General features: G+C 43.1%; 1 protein-coding gene across 2 annotated transcripts in view; it reads right to left on the bottom strand.

Annotated features, from left to right (window-relative positions):
• Positions 1 to 11,012: 11,012 nt before the first annotated feature.
• The window catches only part of LOC8038087 (homeobox protein Hox-D1), a 143,523-nt gene continuing 137,334 nt past the window's right edge, over positions 11,013 to 17,201 (bottom strand). For both annotated transcript variants that reach the window (XM_040499603.2, XM_029976297.4), the window contains one exon: positions 11,013 to 15,337. In XM_040499603.2, coding sequence (XP_040355537.1) covers positions 15,003 to 15,337 — 335 coding nt within the window. In that variant the 3' untranslated portion in view covers positions 11,013 to 15,002. The remainder of the gene's footprint in view (positions 15,338 to 17,201) is intronic.

Below are 17,201 nucleotides of genomic sequence, written 5' to 3'. Positions count from 1 at the left end.
TATAATCTATTCAGCAATCTTAATCGACCCATCAAAATAGCGGGCTTTATAAAACGTGTTTTTTAATTCTTAGTATCGCGACTATTGATTACTCAACGATGGCACCTATTAGTATACTGTTGTTAAAAATCATCAATCACATGCTACCGAAAGTACGTTACAAGTGAGGCAATTAATAAGTCACCAGTAAAAAAACAACCAAATAAAGAAAACGTATTTATTGTCCGCATAAGGCTACCGTCTGCCGACCGACTGATTTATTCATTAAGAACGTGTTCTCCCGAAGCTGCAGGGGTTACCTGGGGCTCGGACAAAACCCATATTAGCGTCAGCTACTTGATTTCTGGAATATAGAATCTCGACTGAACGTAGTTCCGCCATTGGAGCATCGACTGATCAGACCGAAAATATTCAGACATGTCTAAACTTGACTCATTCAGTTTCTCACGCTTTCGTTCCTGCCCTCAACCAGGAATATAAGGCTACTGACAATTAGGACAGCTAATGAATCTGTGAAGCTGTTTAGGTTTAACTCAGTCAACATCTCACAATGACTTACATGTCGAAAAATTAGAAAAGTCAACTGTTAGGAGACTTATGAAACCCGAGTGAAACAAGAGGTGACCTCGAGCTCCTAAACACGCACAAGAAAGGGTTTCGGTCGATGACAAGGTACTACATCTGAAATCGATATCACGAATATTGATGCGTTTCTTTGGGTGATTGATAGACCTTCGATACAAAACCACAAAGTTTACTTTGGACTCCCTTTAACCCTTTTCTTTTCAGCTTTCTCGCGCCGTGTTTAATGGCTCCAAGAAGCCCACAAAATTCAGTAATTCGGTATCATGAAGGGCATCACGTAATTGCCCCGCTGTCGTGCCTTCGCTCTACGAAAAAACTATTTAACCTTCAAACGCTGCACCCCAGGAATTCCGTTGCTGCCGGTTCGTTAGCGTCGGTGTTAAATAACCTGTGATGAGGTGTGTGGTCCATTATTGTCGCGGTGTTTTCGAACGTATGACAAATTAGAACAAAGGCGTTAGATTAATGAGCGTTAATGAGCTGTCAAATTTGTGGCCCGAGGTGTCACCTGTCACTTAGGAGAAGCAAAAAATGTTGAAGTCGGTACACCTTTCCGCAGAGCGGGGTTCGAAAATGCCAAGCTATGACGTTAATTTTTTTTATCGCTATTATAAATGCGTTTTATTTTTCTTTAGATGGGACAGAAAAGAATAAGCATACCGGACGTGCCTTTTTCACTATGGTGTCTTAAATTGATACTGCAAGGGTTCATTTGGAATCTGTCGCGATCTTGATAGAAATATATCCTTTCAACGACGAAAAAAAGGATAGAACTAACAGAGCGTTAAATAAAAAAAAAAAAACACCAATAACAAAGTGAATACACTGGACCAGCAACATTTGGATATAGTGCAACAAGCGGTCCTCTAGCCATCTATTTAAAAAGAAAACTTTGTTATACTGTCCTCATACGTCGTTGCTTTGGCGAATACGTGGCGGACTAGGGCTGCCCAAGAGAAGCATATCTGCGATCGCTCAATCGCGAAAGTGACCGGCGCGTCCTGCAGTATACAGCTGGGGACCGTGTTTCACAACTTCCTCTCTCGAGCGAAGCTCACTGACAGCAGGTATCTCTCCTCTCTTCCTCCCTCCCTCTCCTTTCATTTTTTTTAATCATCCAACCTTTTTTTCATTCTCTTTTTTTTATTATTATGTCAGGCAATTTTTGAAATACTACACGTAAACACTCGTATTCGGATTTCATTTCATTTTATTTATTGTTCCCTCAAAGCGCCCGGAGGCATTACATGAGGGGGGGAGAGACAAAAGAAAAAGTTCGCTGCAAAAACAAGAAAACACTAACATTGAAAACAGCAAGCGACAGATCGCGCACACATACACAGCATACTATATACACAACAGCTACAAACCAGAAAGCGTATAACATTAAACTGACTTAAATAATTTTTTTGACATACACTCCTAAACTGTGCACAGTCTGAGATATCAACCACACTTTCAGGGAGGTCATTCCATTCATGAATAGCCAAGATCAAGGGCGACTGAAAAATGCTTAGTGCGAACTAAGGGTAGCCTAGATTTATGACGGTGATCATGCCGAGGAAAAATCCTATGGGGCGGAAGTAAAAATTGACTTTTAAGGTCAGCGTTGTAATAATACACGTGATGAAGAAAAGCCAGTCGTGATACTTTCCGTCTATTACATAAAGGAACAAGGTCAGCTCTTGTTTTTAGTGCTGTCACACTCGACGTAAAGGAATAATCTCTAAGAATAAAACGTACGGCTCTGTTCTGAACAGACTCAATTTTTTAAATTAAATAATCTTGCCATGGGCTCCAAATAATGCTCGCATATTCTAGTTTTGAAAGAATAAAAGATTTGTAAGCTAACAATCGAACGTCACTTGGTGCTAAAAACAAGTTCCTCCTAAGATACCCTAGAGATCGATTCGCTTTGCTCACAATTTGATCAATATGCATTTTCCAGTCGAGATTATCCGTTAGAAATACTCCGAGGTACTTGTAATGAGTTACATTTTCAAGAATTGCACCATTAACTTTATAATCAAAGGCAGACTTAGACTTAATTGTAGCAAAAGTAAGAAGTTTGGTCTTTGTAATATTGATATCCATTTGCCATTTAACGCACCGTAACCATAGCGAATGAAGGTCACGCTGGAGGGCGAAGCTATGTTCGTTCGAGATAATGCGCCTGTATATTACGCAGTCGTCAGCGTATAGCCGAATTTTTGAACAAATTAAGTTAGGTAGATCATTAATGTAAATTAAAAAGAGAAGAGGGCCGAGGACGGAGCCTTGCGGGACACCGGATTTTACTGAGATACTTCGAGATGAGTCGTTATGGATCGAGACTGATTGAGTTCTTTCAGAAAGGAATTATTTGATCCAGTCTACAAGAGGCTGATGCATATTAAGTGACTTAAGTTTACTTATCAAACGCTGCTGCGGGACCCGATCAAACGCTTTCGAAAAATCGATTAAGATAGCGTCAGTTTGGGTTTGTGAATGAATGTTGTCATGGATATCAGTGATAAATTCAAATAACTGAGTTTCACACGACTTCTCTTTACGGAAGCCGTGTTGGTTAGGAAAAAAGAAATTAATTTCTGTAAGGTAATTCACAATATGGCTGTAGATCACATGTTCCAGAAGTTTACAGGGTATGCTAGTTAGGGAAATGGGACGGTAGTTATTTGCGGACATAGCATCACCGGATTTAAAAATAGGGGTAACTTTTGCATGTTTCCAGTCCTTAGGTAAGTATCCTTGCTCCAGACTTTGTTGAAATAAAAGTTGCAGAAGAATACTCGAGACCGGCAGCGCGAGTTTGAGCAGTTTAGACGTAATTCCGTCACTAACCGGGCTAGTTGAATTGGAAAGGTTGAGGATAAGCTGCCTTATCCCATCAGAATCAACAAAGATGCGATCAAGGAAAGAATTATTAGTGTAGTCTATCACGAGTCAAAGATTTAATCGCGGCGAGAACCACGCTAGGGGGCGCCACTGAGCAGCACGTGCATGTCACGTGACACCCTGAATTCAAGGATACGGGGTTTATTTACATCGTGCGCGCACAAACTTGTATGGTACTCGTTCCAGGTAATCGAATGACTCGTGATAGACTACATTTTGGAGTGAGATTTTCTAAGAATTTTATTAGTTTTATTGCCAAGCAATGGCAAAAGTAATCTGATTACTTTTGAAAGTGCCAAAATTACATCTAACCATTACTATCCCCCTCCCCTTTTTTTTCTAATGACAGACTTTGGTTCTAAAAGTTGGCGACCAACGAATACTCGAACCATATGTCTAAGACAGGTGGATGGTCCACGAAAATTGGTGAATTGACAAGACAAAGTTTGTAATTTAGTGATCCTTTATGCATTATGGACAGTACAAAAACCTGTTTTCATACCGGCAAAAAAAATCTGCGTTTTGAAAATTTCAAGCAATCGAAAAAGTGACGCTTACTCTTTCAAGTAACAGTTAATTACTTTTCATATCAACTAATGAAGTAATCTAATCGAATAGGGTTTAGCAAGAGTATTTGTAATCAATTACTGCCGCCGAGTAACGTGTCTAAGACTGTGCGGGCCATATATTGGTACGTCGTGATCGCTCGCTTTTGGACGCGGCGATGTAATTCAATATTGTTCAGTGACCAGTGGCACAACATACGTAACCGAAGAAGGTGCAAGTTTTGATCAATATCAGAGAGATAAACAACTGGGGAAGCAATGGTTTCGATATTAAAACGTGGCAAAAAGATGTCGGCGAGCGCGATGGTATGCTCGAAACACGTCTCAGCAGATGGTTTCCCGACGAATCGTGTTGTATTTTGTCTTATGTCTTGCTTTTCTTCGCGAGTGTAGTTTTTTTTTTCTCCGTACGGACTTTCCTGGCGTGACTCGTCGCCAGCGATAATCCAATAATTCGCCTTTTCCTTTCCCCCGCACTTGCATTTCTTTCTCCGTGTCATCCCCGTTGACTGCCGTGCAGCAAAGTTGTAAGAATAAACTGTCCTCACTCTGGAGGGGGGGGGGGGGGGGGGGGGGGGTTGTTTGAAACGAAAGGACGCTCCTATTTCTGGCTTCCCTTAAAATAAAATTCAACAAATCTGGTCCCGAGAATCCCACATTCGAACAAATCTTGCCTTTTGCTGGTGCAGTAGCTGCGGCGTAAACACATGTGAGTGTGGTATGCAGGGTTGGGATTGAGAAAAAGCGAGAAACGTTATTTACGCAGGATGTTTCACACCTTCGCATACATGCAAGAACCGTTAGGACTTTTTTCTGTAGTTTTGCGCACATTAAAACGCTCGCTTCCGAAAGCTTGTGCTCAATACTGCAAGTGGTATTCATTTCAGAAGGCTTATGGCCAGCGGGGCAAACTGGTACGTAAGGTTCAAAAATAGTGGTCGTGATGCTAAGGCTTTTTTTTATTTTTAATTATTTCTTGACAGTAATTATAACTAAACCAGAAAAAAAAAAGTTTTTTTTTTTTCACTTGCGGATCAGATATAAAACAATCCCGCATCTCCTCTCTTGTTAATCATATCCCATTGCGGTCATCACATATCTATATCAGTGCAATGTCTCAAATGGCTGATATTGAAGCTTTAGCTGTCGATCAAATCATTTGCCAGCTAAACGGTACGATATTAACAAGATGACTCGTTGATAAAGACAATTTGGCAAACCTGTTTCCACTAGAAACTTAGATATCTTCTTTTTCTAAATTCTAATTGTGCGTAATAGTGTGCTTTCGTTTTTTTAATTTTTTTTTATTCAAGTTAGGTTTTTAAGCAGTGGGCCTCTCCGAAATGCAACATTTAGTTTTGCATTAAATCTGTAAAGTTTTATAGCAGTGGAAACGCCATCCACACTTTGTATTGAGTCACATTCTATGTTCAAAAACGTAGCCCGAACACGTAGGAGTGGACAAGGGTGCCGAAACAAATGCTCTCGCGTTTATATGTTAAGAGCAAGATAGCATCAAAGTGAGGCTGGAAAAAAAATAAGGCTCCAATCCGCTCTGTGAAGGAGGTTGGGCCGCAAAGCTGTGGTATCACCTGCAACGATTGTCCAGTGCGCTATAAACCCTATTTATGGCAAACGCCACCAGGTGGTGCCCCAGTTTTTGACGTCCCAGAGAACTTCCGGTTTATAAAAAAAATTATCAAAGACCACCTTAACACCACTGCTTGAAATGTAGATCAAACGTTTAACCTGCAACCCTCCAGGTAAACGCCAAAAGAACGAACGAGTGAGAGATCTTTTTAACTGTTTCAAGTATTTTTGGAAACCAACTTGACTCCTCCAAGATGTAATATTGTAGAGCCGAAAGCCCTCGTTAAATTTCTAACTTTGTTGTCCGTGTAGCATTTATGCTTTCTAGCACTGGTGACATAAGCAAGCTCAACAGGCTTGCAAAGACGGTGCTACCGGAAGTCGCTTGGGACGCAACCAGCGGTTCATGTTGTAAACAGCAAAAGCCTCTATACCAAATGGTTGACGAAAGAAAAGTATATGCACCGTATCAAAACTTTTTTTTTTATAGATGAAAGACTTCGTACGCTGCCATTGCCGTGGCAGTTATGCAATCGCAATCTTTACCGTGAAGCGCATGCGGGGAGTGCTACGTGCTTCGCATTGTTAGCGGGGATAGTGACGTCACTCCACACTTCGTACTCTGCCGTTGCCGCGGCAACTTATGCAACCGCAATCTTTAGCGAGAAACGCACGCGGGAAGCACTACGTGCTTATCACCTATCACGTGGTTTTGACACTTGTTTTGTGGTTTTCTTATTGGAACAAGTCTCGAAAACACATGATAAGAGATATGGCGCGCGCGAACGGTGATGAGGCGCGGGCGATGGTTTTCTGTCGACGGACAGAAAAAGTCCGGACTACAAGTCATATACAGCTTCGCTGTAAAAGAACCGTTCAGGGGCCCTAATCTGGACACTTGGCGGAAAAGTCGGCGAGAAATTCGGCGGCTACAATTGGCCGGCGCCAAGGTCAAGTGTGGCGTTGGCCAATCGCGGCCGCCAAATTTCTCGCCGTCGTTGTCGCCAAGTGTCCAGCTTAGGGCCCCTGCTTTGAGAAGTGACGTCAGAGTCGGGGGATCCATCACCTTGGGTTGTGCCGGGCAAGATGGCGACTCCGAAACTTCTCGCCGTTCATGCGTGACTGTGAGATCTGAATGAAGTTTACTCGGCTGAGAACGGGAGTGAGGAGGGTTTCAAGTACAAGTGTTTGAAGGGCGTATTAAAAGTCCTTTGGTCATTTTATACTTCGTATTCAATTAAACATTACAAAATTTATTCGTCAATTTTATTTAAAGACTGAAAAGTTTATTTCGAATAAAATGTTAGATATTCCTGGGCCTCTTGTACTACATGCCAAGTTTTCAGTAAAACAAACACAAAAAAAGAGTAGCAAGAGATTTGCATACTTAGTATATCTCTGTTTTTTTCTTTTATTTCTGAGGGGGGGGGGGGGGGGTTGCAGATTGCCTCGTGACCGTTACTAACTCTTAATATTATTTTACATATTTTATTTTTAAAGTCGTGTTAGACATTTTATGAAACATTGGCATATGAGTTTGCACTAAACTTGTGTAATGAAAATAAAATTTAAAAAAAAAAATGTGTCCCGCTTTTTGTGTGTTTGCGGAAAAGCAATCCTACAGGACTGCTTAACTCCCTTCCACTTTCACACAATAGAGCGATCGGACTCATTAAATTAAATGTTTTTACTCCCTGATATGCCTAAAATGCATATGTTTTGTCTGATCTTATACCTCATTTTGAGATAAAGTTTATTTCTTTAGTTGGGACTATCCTTTTTCGTAATATATGTACCCCACCCCGTGTATATATCCAGGCCTTCAGGAGTTTATTTTATTTTATTTTTACTCAATGTTAAAAAGTCAACCCGATATATTAGTGTAAGCCTGTCTCTAAATGAACAAATGTCTCTAGTTGTCTTTGTGTTATGCTAATTAATACTTTTCTAGATTATAATTACACGCGTAATAAAATAGATTCCTGGCGAAGTATTGGTATTTCATGCATTTTTGTAAGCTGTTTGCTTCTCTCCGCCTAACAAGATTTTTGTAGCATTTTAATACCAAAACCTTCGCAAAGAGAGGAAAGGGGAGAATAAATTACGTAGCAGTGTTAACCATTCATCAAAAGTGACAAGAAGCGGAAATATTGGAAATTCTGTTAGCAGTCAAGGTTGTCTTCAAGATACATAACTTTTTCCGAGCGATTTTTGGTTATGTATTAAATGCCACTATGCAGGAAGTGGGATGACTGCTGTCCTTTTTGCCCGCAACCATATCACGGCGCTTCAGTCGCTTGTTTGAGATAAAATGCCCATCCGGTGGTCTGTCACCCCCGTAAACGCGTCAAAATTAAAAAAAAGAACAAATATATCCATAATAACCCTGAGGCGAAGGAAAAAAAAAAAAACAAAAAAAAAACGGGGAATACAAAACGGGACTTCGTTGTACTGTCCGTTTTTTTTTATTTTTCCTTCGTCTCAGGGTTATTCGTTGTACTGTCCGTTTTTTTATTTTTCCTTCGTCTCAGGGTTATTATGGATACCATTCACCAGCTCGCCTGTGTTTTTTACCTTTCTTAACAAAGGTCCTATCCTTGTGCCGACGCCATGTGCCTTTCAGTTTTACTTATCATCTTGATATCATGCCAATTGAACGTGTACTGTGTGTGAAGGATCTTGGCGTGTACGTTGATAGTGCCTTGTCTTTTAGAAATCATGTATCTTTTGTGGTAGGAAGTTCTATGAGAGTTCTGGGAATCATATCACGTTTGTCGAAGAATTTCAGGAGGCCTCATTGTTTGTTACATCTTTACAAATCTTTAGTTAGGTCACGTTTGGAATTTTCCTCGGTAATATGGAACTCAATATCTAGGGCACAGGCCTTGACCATCGAAAATGTTCAAAAAAGATTGATTCGTAATGTTTACGATAGGTACTTTGAAAGGCGCTGTTATTATGACTATGAATACATACTTAGGTCATTTTCGCTTACACTCTTGTCTGAAAGGCGAACGATTCATGATTTTGTATTTTTGCATAAGGTTGTGAATAGTGTAATTGATTCGCCATCAATGCTCAGCAAAGTTAATTTTCATGTTAACTTACGCCATACTAGACATCCCGTATGCTTTGATGTACGTTCACCTTGTTGTACTTCACCGCTTTCTCGGATTCAGGTATTATACAACAGCATTGCTCCTAAGCACCTCGATTTCTGTACATCCATTTCATTGTACCGCCATCAGTTGAATAACCTTGTAATTTACTGATAACATTTTGTTTGTTTATTTGTTTTTGGGTGATGGTAATATACCAACGTGTTTCTAGGATTGAACAGGTGCACCAAAGTGAAGACCGCTGTGGTTGTTTTTGTGCACTGAAAATAAAGTCATTATTATTATTATTATTATTATTATTATTATTATTATTATTATTATTATTATTATTAACAAATATATATGGTTTTTGTTGGCAATTTTTACTCGGTCTTTTTCTGTCGCGCTGTCCAACAGATAGCAGCAGCAAGGTCAAGTCGCTGCAAGGTTTAGTTGTACAGATCTTGATATCTTACAAGCCTCATTTGAATTAGTTTTGAAGTTTTTTTTTTCACGCTTGGTCTGTAATTTTAAAACTTCCAGCGGTACGGAGTCGGCATATACTAGAGTCATTTAGGGATTACGAAATGCAAGACGTGATTAGTCCCGACACTCGTATTGTTATCGGAGGCATCGGGGCCGGAGGGTATCGCAATGTTCTACCAAAACTCTTTATTAATATCAGGAAGGAATGCAGACGCAGTGAAACGTCCTAAGAAAGAGTAAAGCATCGGGAGGTCAAACTTTTAGGATGTCCCATCTTTACTAAGTTTAGATTGAGGGGGAGACTGTAAATTATTCTCCCAAAATAGATAACCAATTTTTTTTCTTGGCATTATTTATCTTACTTACGTTTAATCATCTAAATGACGTTATATTTCAGGTTCTGTAGGCGTTTTTAACTGGCGCTCACTGCTGGAGAACTCCGCTCTGTCTCTGCCAGTCGCGTTCAGATGCGGAGGTAATAAACCGAGAAACTACAACGCATAATAGGAAAAGAGCCAAGAGCGGCGCAAACAAAAGCCAAGAAAAAAAAAAAAAAAAAAAACGCAGATCATACGCACTGATAGTAAAGAAGGGCAGAGCTCGGCGCGGGTAATGCGTCTCAAATTGGCTCAGCGGCTCTTCCACAGCGCTGTCGAGAATGCGGAGAATCAACGAAGGGGAAGAGATTCGAGGGCTTGATTGCAGATGCCAACGCCGGTGGGCCCTTCGCCGGCCGCCTCTGCGAGTTCTCAAGGCGAAGTTTCCTCTGCATTGTGGGCGCCGGTGCTGCGTCAAACTTGACGCGTATACGGGAACTGTGCACGCAGAATAGAAAGAGCAGCCGCAGGTATACGCGCTCGTTTTGGAGAGGAGTGTGACAAGGAGCTTCAGGGAGGGAACTCGATGCGGCAAGCTTCACTTCCTGTATTATTTGACCCCCTTTAATTGGGACGTCTCGAGGTTTGTGATGGCGTGGCATGCAGTTCTGAATAATCAATCGCTTTTTGTTTTTGTGTGGTGCTTCATGTTCCGCGCAATTTTGGTTCACCAATTTGTGTCGGGCTCTAAGTTTATTTAGGGGTGTAAGCCAGCCATTAGATATCTTGTAGGAAGGGAACGCGGACCAAGTGCCTAAACACTCGAATGGCAAAATTATACACGTCTTGAGGGTGGATGCGTGTACAAAAAGACGCAATATGCAGCTTACACATATCACAAAGAAACGGCCCAGAAGAACGCCGTGTTTGGCTTTTAGATGACTATGCTTCGTGAAGTATAATCGTAGTGTATGCGTGTTTAGACAGCCGGAAGTTAGTTAGCCTCAATGGGCCCCTGGTGTGCCAACTGTAGATGAGAAATTTGGCCGATGCAGTCCAACCGCTAGCCTGGGGGTCTTTAACGTTAACCACACAGTAGTTAACGTTAAAGTTAACCCACACGCACGCCGCCGGACCCGTTAAAGTTAACCCACACGCACGCACGCCGGTACGATGGTCATCCAGATCGAAACGGGCAGGGGTGGGGATCGAACCCAGGATCCTGTGTTGTGCAGCGCAAGCTTTCGCTCCACGTGCTCAGAGTTGCGCTGCGTTAACACACCCGGCCACCGATCCCCCTTTCTATGCTGTGTTGCCGTATGACGGATATGCGAAGAAAAGCATTCGAGGCTAATTCAGCTCTAACTCTACGGGGCAATCAAAAGTGAATCTCCGTTTACTTGCAGTACTTCGCACGTTTCTACAATAAAAAAAAATGTACGCGCGTAGAAACGGCATAAAGGACAAAGTCAAGGTTCGAGTTTCAACTTTTTATTCGGTTGGTCTACAGAACCAAAGAACTCCCTATTGGGAACGTAATAAGTTAAAACGAGAAAGTGCTCGTGACAGACGGCGGGGAGGAAAAAGGTGAACGGCCACAGTTTCAAAACAAAGAAAAGGAAAACAGCTTAGCCAAATTGGCGGACATCCTGCTGAAAATATCTCGGTAAAGTCTGTTGTTGAGGCACCTGGAAAATGAGGGCGGGACATTTAAACACTCAAAGCAAAAAAAAAAAAATGTGCACGAGTCGAGGCCCAAGGAAATACCCTGTTCATTTGCGAGGCCCCGCGGGTGGCGTGCACACGTGGTTTTGATTGAGGACAGAAAAGGGAGGGTTGTTCGACGTCGAGGAGTTTGAACGGGCAGGGAGTTGACGTGGGTATGGAGGGGCGGTAGAAACTGTACACGGAGCTTCGTAAAAGCTGTACATAATTCGGTTCTGCGCTCACATATATATATTTCATATATTTATATATTTATATATATATATATATATATATTTAGAGAATGACTGGAGCACCGAACGACACAAAATATGCCCGTTCGCATGCTCCATGACCCTGATTTCTCCGATTGGTACGTCGTGTATTCGCGTGCAAGTTCGCTGGTTCGAGAACAATATCTTGCCATCGAATCATTTTTCTATCTATAAAGATCGTGCACGATTCTGGAGAAAGAACAGCTATTTACACTGAGCAACATATACACTTTTTTTTTCTTCTTTGCTTTCGGAAAAAGTAAATTATTTGCAGTCGCAAAAATATAGGCTCTGTGATTCCTATTTTTAGAAGTATGTGCGGAATCGTGACAATCATACTTGAAGCAACGTTTTGAGACCTGCTCCGGGTTTCAGGTTAAGAAAAAAAAAATATTCAGTGTTTTTCCGTGTGTACTGCGCGTCTCCCTGACAGCGGAAATCCCGTCGAAACTAACATTGAGTGTTTTATTGGGTTTTGTTTGTTCCTCACCCGCGAATATACGGAGCGGATGCTTCCACTACACTCAAAGTCAGTGCATTTATTGTAGTTTCGGGCAGCATTATAATTTCAATAATTCCAAAGTTTTTCTTAAAAAAAATTTCAAATCATTCCAGAGAGAACTGCTGTCTACCGCGTAGTGGACGTCAGTCGTCTCAAACCCTTAGCATCGCGTATTCGAAGCCAGCGAGCACCACACACGGAAAAATACTGCATATGCCTCAGAATGTACTCTACTACGACTCTAATGTAAGGTGACTTCGTATTAATGTTAAATTCTGCTCATGTGCATATACCGTTCAAATTCGGTGCGTTTCTGACGCAAGCTGCATCTTGGGTTGACAGCGCTACATCGCATGTGTGCATCGGTATTGTCTGTGTCACGGCCATATTGAATCGTAAATTAATGTCAGTAAGTAGCGTTCATAGCTGTTTTGGTCACTTTAACTTTCAAGGCAGTGAGGTAAAACTAGAAATTCCTACTTTGTTAGGTCGTTACCTCATAACTTTATGATCCAAATTATCGCAACTAATTTTAAACTTTGCTGTTGTTGGCGCTTCGCATTCGAAAATTGAATTGAGGGATGTCTTCTTTCATCTACAGTTGTGTAGCGCAGTACCGAGGCAGTTATTATTTTGTGTGTATAACAGGTACCCCTCTCTTCTTGTACGTCTTGTTTGGAAGATCCGGGGTCGGTTTGCTTCATAAATAGCTGGTTTATATACATTAATAAGCCCCTTAGTCCCATCTATTGGTTAGCAGTCACTGCCCTTTCCGTAAAACGTTTGCCCTTAATTCCTCATAAAAAAAAAAAAGAAGATTGTTTTATTGTTCGTAGATCGAGCCATGGTACTACTTTCGGCTGCCTAGGTAACAGAACGACTCACATGCCTCAATTGGGAAGAACGTATGCTTTGAACACGCTATTCATAACATTTCGCGCGACAGTTCCGTGCACTGGTAAAGACTTCCAAGTTGAAAGTATGGTTGACTGACTAAACGGCTTTAAATACGAATCTACTGTGTTGAGCGCATGACGATAAATCCAGGCTCACAGAATAATCTAATCGGTTTTAAATAATGATTAGTGCGTACTGTTGAACCTCATAGGACGCTGTCACCCTGTTAAACACGGCATGATACGCATCCAAGTTTTGGGGCCAAAGAACTGGTTTCACCAAATGACCAATGGTGGGAACAAAAAAAAAAAAAATGTCTATTGCAAAACAAAACAAAACAAAAAGTGGGTTAGGTTTGAATTATTATTAGCGTCATATTTATTATCCCTGGATATTCCGCTGGCTGATTTGTTTGTACAACATTAAGGCTACAAAAATTCTGCCTAACAGAATTTCTTCCGCTGTTCCTCACATTTTGTTCTGGTTATGATAAAAGAAGTAAAAAGAAAGCAATTCTTGTCTTCGACATATAGCCTATGTTCGTGTAGATACCCTGTTCAGAGAGGCGACAACAAAGATGCAATGCCGCCTAGCGTGTAAAACAAGACACTCGTTTCTTCCAGATGTGCAAGAAATGACGTGATGGACACGGACATACACGCCAACAAAAATACGTTCGTCTTCGGAAGGCGCCAAGCGCGAAAGGGGCATTCGCCAAGGACGTTGCCACGGCAAAAAGCATGCATTCGAAAAGGGATAAAAGACGAGAAAAAAAAAAGAGACAGAGAAAACTCTTTCCGACGGATCACAGTATGCGCGCACGGTCATCATCACTGGGAGTTTGTGTTTCGAGGACTTTCTATGCCACAGAGAAAGTTCCACGTCGTGTTCATCCTTTGTCCATGTATGCACAAATGAGAGAGAGAGGTGCTGCAGTTTCTTCTCTGTATTGTCGAGGGAACAAGAGAGAAAGGCATTGCACTTTGATGAGCAGTAATCCCTGCTTGTGGTTTTTGAGCAGGGCTCGAGTCCTGGGGCGGCGTTCTCACGGCTGGGTCGTCTGTCCTCGCGTGAAGAGCGGCGGGGCTATTCGTGGGGAAAGGCAGCTAGCTGCCTGATCGGGTATAACATAAATCAGACTACGCCTTTTTTATCGTTTATCTACCTCTTTATCCATGATTCGCAGAATACTCATTTATCCTAATATGGCATTGAGAGGTGCGTGTATTCTTAGGTGTCTCTTTTTTTCCTATCTATGTTTGCTCATTTTAGACCTTCAGATAGGGGCGTTCGACGCTAAGGATTAATGTAATTCTGCTGACTAACGTAGTTTACGCCTGGCGAGCAATGTGAGATATTGTAGCTTACGTTCGTTTGCAACTTGTGGGTGCTAAAGCAGCTTACAAAGACGACACGGAATGAAAACGTCGACATACATGAATATGTTCTTGCAGCGGGAACACACTAAAGCTGATCATCGCGACCGGTGCGCTCCAATCTAATTTAATAGAGCGTTTTCGGAATTGAGAAACCTAATGTACGTTTACCGAAGATCTGTGTGGACGGGATTAAAGCCGTACGCCACGAATCCTGCCATTTAAAAAAAAAAAAAACAAATGTAGACATTATCCTCGATTCGGGGAACCTTTCCTGATTCCAAGATTGCTTGGGCTTCGCCCTCGTCCAGTGTGTCTAACCTTACCCACAGCGGCAGCAGCAAACCTCCCACGTACAGCACCCGCCGCCGCGCACGGCAGAGGTCAAGCAACTCAGCCCAGGCCAGCCACAGCACTTATAAATAAACCACCCACGCAGACCGACGAGCGAGGAGCACTGGGCGGAGACCCAGACGGCGCTTGCGAACACTCACGGCGCCTGGAGGTCACAGTCGCACGTCTGGGGGCTGGTTCCCTCCTCGAGGACACGCGCCAAGGGTTCCTCTAGACGTCCGCAGTTCTTCGTCTCTGCTCCGAGCGTCTCGGCGGTCGGGCCGGCGGCGCTGGTTCTCCTAGAACGGACTCGCATGCAGGCAGCAGTTTGGCCGCACGTTGTGTCTCCGTGTAAGTGTGGGTGGGGGACGCCTCGTCCTACTGGCTGTCCTTCTGTTGGGGCGACGGCGGCGACAGCTTTCCTGGCGACGCGCCGGGCGGCGCCCCGTCAGACGAGGACTCCGGCGGGATGAGGCCTTCCTTCATGCGCTTCTTCTGCTTCATGCGGCGGTTCTGGAACCAGATCTTGACCTGGGTCTCGTTGAGCTGCAGCGCCGTGGCGATCTCGATGCGCCGCGCTCGCGTCAGGTACTTGTTGAAGTGGAACTCCTTCTCCAGCTCCGTCAGCTGCTTGGTGGTGAAGTTGGTCCGACCCGTGCCGTTGGGCCCGCCCTGGTTGGCGCCGCTCGTGAAGCCGTAGTCCGGCTTTGGAACTGCAGGGAAACGGACGAGAAGGGAAGAAACACGTGAGCACCAGCACTGAAGATGCTCCGAAATTGCTATCTGCCATATCTTTTATGGGTGCTGCTAACCGCTGAGTGCTAGAAACCGGCCACTCGTTTGAATTGCCTTCAGGGTTCAACCATTCTCTGTTTTGAACTGTATAGGCCGGCTCCTGAGGGTAGCTTGAAAATACTATTTTGCGCAATCCATATTTGGAAACACCGAAAAGGTAAATCTCCATTCGCATGATTTGTATTGTTCGTAATAATTGCACCTGCACGAACTGACCGAGTGTTATTTTTACATGTTGCAACAACACCACAAACAAAATGCAGTTACATAAATGCACAGTTTTATTTATGAGACTCAAAGTTGGCCTTTCCGGCCATCACCTGCCTTCTGAAACTGCCAAAATGTTATGTAAAAAACCACACAACAAATTTTGTCAAAACAGGATTGCGCAATCGAAACAAACACGTCTTTCTTTTTTTTTTCCCTTAAGTATTTCATTGAAATGTGCGATTGAAACCCGTTGTTAAAACTCTCGCTCCAACGAGCACGTTACAGTCCGAGAGGTTACGTCAGACTCTGTCACAAGGAAGTCAGACTTGAGACTGGCATTGGAAACGGCGCCAAGTGCTCCCATTTGTAGGATCAACGTCTGCGATACGTCCCAAAAGTAAACGAGCAGAGGTGACAGAGACAAACCGGATAACAGATTCAGACCGCCTCCCCGAAGGTCTCTGCTCGGAAGGGCAAGAGTCCCGGCCAAAAAATGCGCGGTGCGTGCACGCGCACGTTCTCGGGAGCTTTCGCCAAAAATCCTACCGCATCGAAGCAGTCGCAACCGCGTGCCGTACCGGGCTATCGGGGACGCGACGGCGGAGGGAAGAGAAGTCCCCGAGGAGGAGCACGCGGAGACGACGGGCGCCATGAGTAATGGGCAGCGGGGCTTCGCTAAGCTGCTTTGACTCGCGCAAGGACGAGCGTCCGGCCGGTGTGGCAAGTTTCCGCGGAAGGAGCGTCGCGAAAAGATGGATTCCTCGACGAATGCGGACCCCCCAGACTCTGGATTGTGGATCACACCAAGGGCATGAGCGATTTCCAGCCGGGTTCGAAGGTCGGCGCGGCCAACTGTCGATCGACGGAGAATGTTTCGCGGAAAAGCAAGAGAACACCAAATGTGCCGGAATTAAAGGGGGTGGTTTCCTTTATATACATATATATTGGAAATGAGGGGTCAGGAGAAAAGGGGGAAAGGTTGGTGCCCGCAGACCTTTTCAAATGTGAACTAGGCTACAGTTTGTCTACAGTCTAATTCTGAACGTCGGTGAGCAAATCTTTTATGGGTGTTCTACGTGTCAATATGCCAAGGCTTATATTTTCAGGTGTAGAAATACATTCTTTTTCAATTTTAAATGATATTTTATTATATTTTATTACGCAGCAAGCTTTCCTTTTTTTACGAATAAGATATGGCTCGTCGGAGCTTGAGTCAGACAGATAAAATGCTGTCCATTGGCGAAATTATAGAGGTAGTAAAATAGGTATCCGGATAAAAATGAGGAGAACCATTAATGGCGTCACACCGAACAATGCCGAACAAGGCTTGGGTATGTAGGGTTAATTTATAGTCAACGTGTTTCACCACAACATACCGTCTGCTTAACGATGCAATCGGACGGCACGTCATAGCCAAATCTTTTGCTAAGCAGGTAAAAGGCAACCAAGAATTAGTCTCGAGGAAAGATAAATAAAGATACCATATTGTATTAAGGAGGGTGACTTGTCTCCTAAGTTGTAACTCCAGTTGTACTTTCATCTGCTCAATCAACCAAATAAAAACGGAGAACA

This window comes from Ixodes scapularis, unplaced genomic scaffold (genome assembly GCF_016920785.2).
Source record: "Ixodes scapularis isolate PalLabHiFi unplaced genomic scaffold, ASM1692078v2 PGA_scaffold0__279_contigs__length_252992795, whole genome shotgun sequence".
NCBI lineage: Eukaryota > Metazoa > Arthropoda > Arachnida > Ixodida > Ixodidae > Ixodes > Ixodes scapularis.
Note: the sequence above shows the minus strand (reverse complement) of the source record. Positions and strands in the feature narration are given on the sequence as shown.